Below are 7,809 nucleotides of genomic sequence, written 5' to 3' on the forward strand. Positions count from 1 at the left end.
CACTGACAGAACTCCGGTCATTCTTAGGGTTCGCTTCGTACTATCGCCGGTTTGTGGAGGGTTTTGTGCAATGCGCAGCCCCTCTACATCGGCTCGTGGGCGTCCTCCAGCAGGGTCGGAAGAAACCACGTTCTCAGGCACTACATGACCACTGGGACCCGGCATGTGAAACTGCATTTGATCAACTGAAACAGAAACTGGTGCGTGCTCCAGTGTTGGGGTATGCAGATTTCTCTAAGCCCTTTATACTAGAGGTAGACGTCAGTCATGCAGGCCTCGGAGCAGTGCTATCCCAAGATCAGGGGGGGGGGAGAAGACCAGTTGCATATGCCAGCCGGGGCCTACATGCAACAGAGCGCAACATGTCAAATTACAGCTCCATGAAATTGGAGCTATTAGCGCTCAATGGTCTGTCTCAGAAAAATTTAGGGAATACCTTTTAGGGAATAAGTTCACAGTCTACACCGATAACAACCCCTTAAGTTATTTACAGACAGCAAAATTAGGGGCAGTAGAACAACGTTGGGCGTCCCAGTTAGCACTCTTTGATTTTGAGATTAAGTACCGCCCTGGGACTGCCAATAAGAAAGCAGACGCTCTCTCCCGCTTACCGGCTCCTTCTGACCCTGCATCCATCACTGACGTGACCCCTGGCTTCACCATGCCCACCCCTTCCAGGACACCTACTTTTGTCCAAGCGGAACAGTCTAGATTAGCCGAATGTTCCACCACAGATGCCTTCCCGACCAGGGGGCCTGCTGAACTCAAGGCCCTCCAACAACTAGACCCATCCATTGCCGAATTCTTGATATTTTCGAAGAGGGGCGAGCCACCAACGTATGACGAACGAAAGATGGTGTCCCCAGAAGTCTTGGAGATGGTACGACAGTGGAAAAGAATCAGAGAGCGAGATGGAGTCTTGTATCGACTAGTCTATCCTCCAAATGCGGGTGCTGGTGTCCTGCAATTGCTATTGCCCCAGTCCCTCCAGATCGAAGTCCTTAGAGCCCTGCGCAATGATCAGGGACACCAGGGCTGCGAGAGGACCCTGAGTTTGGTCCGACAGAGGTGTTATTGGCCCCATTTGCAGTCCACCATAGAAAAATGGTGCAGAGAGTGTTCCCGCTGTGCAGTGGCAAAGGCAGTTGTGCCGAAAATCCGGACCTTTCCTGGGACCCTTCTTGCCTCACAACCTTTAGAGATTGTGGCCATTGATTTCACGGTTCTGGAGCGTGCGAGTGACGGCCGTGAGAATGTTCTAGTGGTGACTGATGTCTTTTCAAAGTTCACCCAGGCCTACCCAGCCCCAGACCAGAAGGCCCAAACGGTGGCCCGCTTACTCACAGAGAGATGGTTCTACCTCTATGGCCTCCCCAAGCGTATCCACTCCGATCAGGGCCGTTGTTTTGAAGGGGAGTTGCTGCGAAACCTTTGCAAACTGTATGGAGTACAAAAGAGCCGGACCACACCGTATCACCCTGCTGGAAACGGGCAGTGTGAACGGTTCAATCATACTTTACATGACCTCCTCAGAACTCTTCCACCGGAGCAAAAAAGGAAATGGCCACATCATCTGCCCCACTTACTCTTTGCATACAACACCACTGCACACGCCTCCACCGGGTATTCGCCTCATGAATTGATGTTTGGCCGAAAGCCTCATTTGCCCATAGACTCTCTGCTAGGTGCTCCAGAAGAGGAGGAGGCCACGGGCTCTGTGGATGATTGGCTGCAAAGACATACAGCCCAGCTCCAGTCTACCTATCACTCAACCAGATGACATCTTGAGAACGCGGCCGCTCAAAGGCTCTGCCAACAGCCAAAAGGTAATGCAGCCCCCCTCCCAGTGGGATCTATAGTGTACCGCTTGAACCATGTCAAAGGGCGCAACAAAATACAGGACGTATGGGAGTCTAACCCCTATCAAGTGATCCACTGTTTAGATGATGCAGGAAGGGTGTACTCCATATGCCCAGTGGATGGGAGTGGTCCAGTGAAGACAGTCAGTCGGACAGAGCTGCGTCTGGCCCCAGTAACCACTACACGCCTTGCCCCCACCATTCCCCCGCTGGGCCACCAAGAATCCCTGACTCCTACAGCCTTGGGGAATCCTGAAGAAGAGGACGAGGATAGCCCATCTGTTTGGATCATGCCAACACCTGAACCAGGACAAGGGAAACAAACCCTTGTTCCTGATCTTGAGCCATCACCTCCTCAAGATGTAGCCGCAACAAGCACGAACCGGTCAGAACAATCCGGAAGACCCCCTGTAACAGTACAGTTGCTTCCTGCCCAGTCAGTAGGCCCCATGCCAACTTTGTCTGAGGTTATCACTGCCCCACTTAGTCCAGCTTCTGACTCAAATGCCCCAAGACGCACCACAAGAGCTAATGCAGGACAACATCTCAATCCCCACAATTTGCCACGTTCAGTTTTTCCAGTAGAAACAGGGGGTCCATTAGGGCAACCGGCTACTAACCCCTCCATTCACTATATCAACGCTCAGTTTAGGCCCTGGCAATAGAAGCCTAGCCACCGGGACGGTGACTTTTCAAACTGGGGGTGAATGTGAGCAGAGTGACCAGAAAGGTGAAAACACGGTAAAGTAGGGGAGGAAGCAATACGTGTTTGACAATTGGGAACTGATGGGATGTAATTAGGATGTCTATAAATACACCTGGGCTTCCATGACGTGCGATCTCTTTGGGACTTTCGAGAGCAGGGAACTCAGAACGCTGGGGCTGTAGAGCGACGTCGGGTGTCTGTCTTAATTTAAACTACATCGTGACTCAAGGTAATGTAGTGTCTTCACCCTATCCCCAAATCATTCTTGCATGGCTGGATTGACAATGTGATCAGTGGTGTCTGCGTGTATTGATCCTCGTAGCCTGTGACAGGCGTTGGCCGCAGCTGGGGGATCGGAGACGTTTGCTGCAGCCGGGGAATCAGAGCGATCGGCGGGTGTGCAGCGGGGATAAGGGGGAACGGCAGACACGCACCGACCCTTGACTCCAGCTCCAGCGTGTGGCCACTGTTTTCTTCTCTCCCTCTCTATAGTTTACGTGTGTGCGCGTGCGCATACCGGCGAGTGGGAATGTGTTGGTGCGCGTGAGTGACTGTGGCCGCATACCGGCGGGTTGGTGCGTGTGAAGGACCGTGTCCGTAGGAGAATATAGGGATAAGGTGGGGTTATTTATTGGGCAAGTACAATTGGGTGGGATGGGCAGTTAGGCTCTGGTCTCTTTATTCGATAGGCTGTATTTGTGGTCCCTTGTGTTTGGTTTGTAGAGTAATGCTGTTTTGGAGTGTTTTGCTTTGCGTGCTTTATGTTTGGTTTGTTACTTTCTTTTCTTTATTTTATGAGTGCTGTGATTTGCTTTGACCATATGCTACAGTTCTATTATTGTGAGGCTAGTGGTCCCCTGTTCTGTCAACTATCAAATTGTGCATGTCTTATACTTCCCTTATCATCCTGTGTGCCTGTGGGCTTTACTTTTAAAACCAAAAGAACCAAGAAATAAATAATTTTGTACTATATCACTGTGCCGATACAATCCTTCGATACCAGCGGGGAGGTAGATTTCTTGGGTTGGGGTGCCTCTGGACATACAGGGGCTGGCGTTGTCTATACTAGGTAGCAAGGGTCACATATACCTGATAAATTAGCGTCAAAGGTTTCGGAGAAAGATAAAACTGTAGTCGTCCGAAGGTGTTGAATGGGACCCGTCACGTCCGTCGACCCAGAGATTTCTCGGGATCTGATTGGTTCTTTTGCCCCACTGGTTTGGAGCCTGTGTTAGGACTTGTTAGGAACTGTTAGGACTTTGTTAGGAACTGTTAGGACTTGTTAGGACTTTGTTAGGAACTGTTAGGACTTTGTTAGGAACTGTTAGGCAGTCACAGCTTAATTGCCTTGTACCCAAAAAGGGGCAAAAGAGACTGCCTGGCCGGGGAAAAAGAGAGAGGAAAGAGGGGGGAAAGAGAGAAAAAGAAAAGGAGAAAAAAGGAGGAAAACATGCACTATATCATTTTTTATCACCTCTTATCTTTTCAACATTGTTTACACACAGTATCATCACTTTAATTTTCATGTCTTTTGCAGGATTCGAACCTGGGCTCTGGCGATATCACTTGCATCTTCACTTCGTTCTCGAGTCACGTGTTCCCCCCCCCCCCCCCCAGATACACACACGGACTCCTCCACTACACACTTAATTAACATAAAAAGCCCTTGTGTTACAGTAACACACAATTATCTTTACACATTGCACATACACTTTCTGTACATTCTTTCTTTTTATATATGGTTATACTATATGTCTTATTTATCTTATGTTGACTGTTTGTTGTGCAATTACATGTTCTGCACCAAGTTACCCACAAAGAATTCCTGGTTGATGCAAACCTTCCTGGCAATAAAGCTTATTCTGATTCTGACTGGCTTTAGTTTTAACAATCACATTCAATTATGGATGACACTCACTGTCCTGGTATTCAAGAGGAAATTAAATAAAGACGTGAAGGCTGATCTTGGCTCAAATACAATTATTAAACTTTATTTTAACAACAGACGAACAACAGAGACAGAGAGACAGAGACAAACAACAGAGACAGACAGACAGACAGCAACTACACACTATTCCTCCACTCTTCCAGGGTCATTCCTGAGGCAGGACAATACCACCGCCCCTTCAGCTGGGTGTGTCCAGTGACTTTATTTTTGGCCTGGCCGCACCCCTTGCAAGTATAGTGGTAGTTTTCTTTTCTCAGCCTCTTCCGTGCCGGATCCCCCCTTGACGTAAGCTCCTCATCCTCCTGGGCAGCTTTATTGAGCCTCCAGTCGCGTTGCCTCGGCTGGGATGGAGGAGCATCAGGAGATAGGGAATTAGGAAACGGAGGAGCTTGAGGAAGTGGAGGAGCATGAAATGGAGGAGCATGAGGATATGGAGGAGCATATGGAGGAGCATGAGGATATGGAGGAGCATATGGAGGAGCATGAGGATATGGAGTAGAAATGTAAAATGGAGGAGCATGAGGAAGTCGAGGTGCATGAGGATATGGAAATGGAAAGTGCGGATATGGGGGAAGATGAGGAAATGGAGGAGCTGGCCCAAATTGTGGAGAGAACTGGGGAGGTGGAGATGGCGGAGGCTTGTTCGCCGCTAGAGTGCGCTGGCGGGGGAAAGCTTCCCCCTCGTGATTTTCAGGCTCCTCAAATGTCATTGCCCCATGTGCATGTTGCACAGGGGCCGCCGGAAGGGTGTTCAGAGCAGGGAGAGGCTCCTCTGCCAGGTGCACCTGTTTGGGCAGTACAGTGCCTTGCAGCAGCATGTCCCTGTCCTTCCTTTTATCCCTCCTAAGCAGCCTACAACACAAACATTCATTATTTTATGTAAGCCTATCCTCCCTCCCTAAGGTTATTACATATTTTCTAACCAGCATGCAGGTGGAGGTTTTTCTTGAGGTTAAATCTTTATAAACTGTCTTGACTGTATGGGAAAGGTAAATGAAATAACACATACAATGAAGAGACTGTGGTGTTGTTTACTGGCACCAGAACCAGGTCTGTGTCATCACAGACAACCCTGCTGTCCTCCAGCAGCTGTTTGATGTGGCTGTACACGCTTACGATGGACTGAGGGATGGGCATTGTTTTCCCCTTTGTGTCCTTTGGCCTGTTGCGTGACTGCTCAAACTCTTTTAAGAGTCTGAGGCAGACACACTCACAGACCCTGTGAACTTCGGGGTCCTGGGCTGCTTGGCCATGAGTCATGTACAGCCTGTGGGAGAGAAGGATGATATGATATGTACTGTGAACAAGGATATAAAGTCATGAAGAACCAAGTGACAATGTCAACAGGGATTTCAATAAAATAATCTACACATAATAAATACATTTCATAAAATGATGCCACTCGGCTTCCTCGGTGCTCTCCACATTCCTCCTGACGCATGTGATTTCTTCTTTGCCTTCTGGGTGTACCTGAACGGTGAAAGAGACATCCAAATGCTTAATTCATTCCATGGAATGTATAATTTTGGTGTAATAATAATAATAATTACTATTTTGTACCTTGAAGGTTTCCGATCCATCGCATGTAAAGCCGCGTACAGGCGAACTATGTCCGCCTCCTCCTTGGCTGACAAGGCCGTGATGGTGCCGTTTAATGCGAGTAGGTAGGCAGCAAGGGCATCTACTGCGTCCCACCCCGGAACGCCCCTCGAATCACATTGGCTGGTCTGAAAAGTGATAAGAGCGAAAAAGAAAAAACAAGCAAATAAATGTACACTCTTGTTTCTAATATGTGAGCAATGCTAATTTTACATTCATTTATCTTATTGTATGTTATTGACCTCTGTGACAGAGGCAGGCATGCTGATGGCAGGCATGCTGATGGCAGGCATGCTGATGGCATCATCCTCCTCCTCCTCCTCCTCCTCCTCCAGCACCGGCAAGGGGATTTCTGAGATGGAGGCCTGTGATGGAGCCAGCAGGTCGCCTCTATTGGTCTGCTCCAATAAATATTCCACGGCTATGCGTTCGCCTGTAACCAGCCTAAACACAAAGATAAAGAAAGGACATACATACTGTACATACATCCATCTCCTACATGAATAGCACAATCTTTGCACTCAAGAAATGCATGTTCTCTGGGTAGGGGGGTGCCTAAGAAAAAGAGGAGGGGATGTGATACTCCGGGCAACCAGTGTTGCTCTGAGATCTCTCTTACCAGTAGGTTTCCCAGGAAGGGTGAACTCTGGCACCAGAGCACAACCATGCACACGCTGGCTTAGATTGTTAAGGTGGGACATCAACCGAACATCGAAGCTTCTTAGGGTGGAGGCCCCCTCCACATCTACTGTCTCTTTGGCCCGGCCCATGTTCCACCTTGATATACCCTCCAGCATGTACATTTGCATGTGCACCGCATTGCACCGCCAGCCTAAGAAACAAAACACTCTGTCCAGTCAACCGTTATTGTAAAGTGAATACATATGAATACCCGTCAATGGTAATTGTGCTATTTTGAATAATCACAACACATGCAAATGTACCTGGAATGAAAGCACACTGGTGCCGGTGGAAACTCTCCAGGGAGGAGGACCCCCTACCACACCTAAGGATGTCCAGCTCCTTGCCGCCCTTCTGGAGTGTCCCCACCTTCGTGTAAAGTGCAACACCTGCAGGGTCTTGGAGGCACTCCAGGTGCTTCTGCTGTACTTCCCACACGTGGCGCATGCTGTCATGGCTCACCAGACGCAGCCCTGTGGTGTCTGTGAGCTCCCTCACAGATTCCAGGAGCCCTGAAATACTGCTCCGCATCTCCTCCACTCCACGCGTCCTCCTCCTGCAGTGCCTCTTCATTTCAGCTGGGCTGATGGTGGCCATGAGCTGGTCGTCAGTGGGAGTATGTCCGCTGTGGCTGCTCTTCCACTCCGCTCTCTTGGCCTCCTTCAGGCGTTGCACATCCTCCTGGTCCCAGAGAAAAAAACAGGCGGAAAGCTTGGCACAAAAGGTGCCATAGAGAGGGTGGTGTTCGGTTGTGAGGCCGCAGTTAAAGCGCCTCATAAAATGGAAGCTATCCAGGCGCACTGCAGACCTCCATGGGCGAAAGAGTTTCGCCACTGCAGACACACCTGTGAAAAACAACCATTCTTAATACCATAGACCACAACACCTTTGTGTGGTTACTCCCAATTGCCTGACACTTCTCCCCAAAGTAGCATTGGTATTAAATAAATACATTTAATACAAATGCTACAAACAGTGTGTTTGTGTGTGTGTTAGTGAGTGAGTAAGTGTGGGTG

General features: G+C 49.1%; 1 protein-coding gene across 1 annotated transcript; it reads right to left on the reverse strand.

Moving 5' to 3' along the window:
* Window positions 1-4,627: 4,627 nt before the first annotated feature.
* Window positions 4,628-7,485, reverse strand: LOC115539503 (uncharacterized). The gene is made up of 5 exons (XM_030350431.1): window positions 7,057-7,485; window positions 6,732-6,944; window positions 6,355-6,545; window positions 6,074-6,240; window positions 4,628-5,983 (listed from the first exon to the last, which is right to left on the reverse strand). Exons 1-5 carry the CDS (start codon window positions 7,388-7,390, stop codon window positions 5,899-5,901), a joined length of 990 nt encoding a protein of 329 aa, XP_030206291.1. The 5' UTR covers window positions 7,391-7,485; the 3' UTR covers window positions 4,628-5,898.
* Between the last annotated feature and the right edge of the window lie 324 nt (window positions 7,486-7,809).

This window comes from Gadus morhua, chromosome 1 (genome assembly GCF_902167405.1).
Source record: "Gadus morhua chromosome 1, gadMor3.0, whole genome shotgun sequence".
In the NCBI taxonomy this organism is placed as follows: Eukaryota; Metazoa; Chordata; class Actinopteri; order Gadiformes; family Gadidae; genus Gadus; species Gadus morhua.

Coding starts and splice junctions, on each gene's coding strand:
- LOC115539503 (XM_030350431.1), bottom strand. CDS start 7,390: ATGGCCACCATCAGCCCAGCTGAAATGAAGAGGCACTGCAGGAGGAGG. Junction 6,241..6,354: donor TGCCTGCCTCTGTCACAGAG/GTCAATAACATA, acceptor ATCACTTTTCAG/ACCAGCCAATGTGATTCGAG. Junction 5,984..6,073: donor ATGGATCGGAAACCTTCAAG/GTACAAAATAGT, acceptor TTCACCGTTCAG/GTACACCCAGAAGGCAAAGA.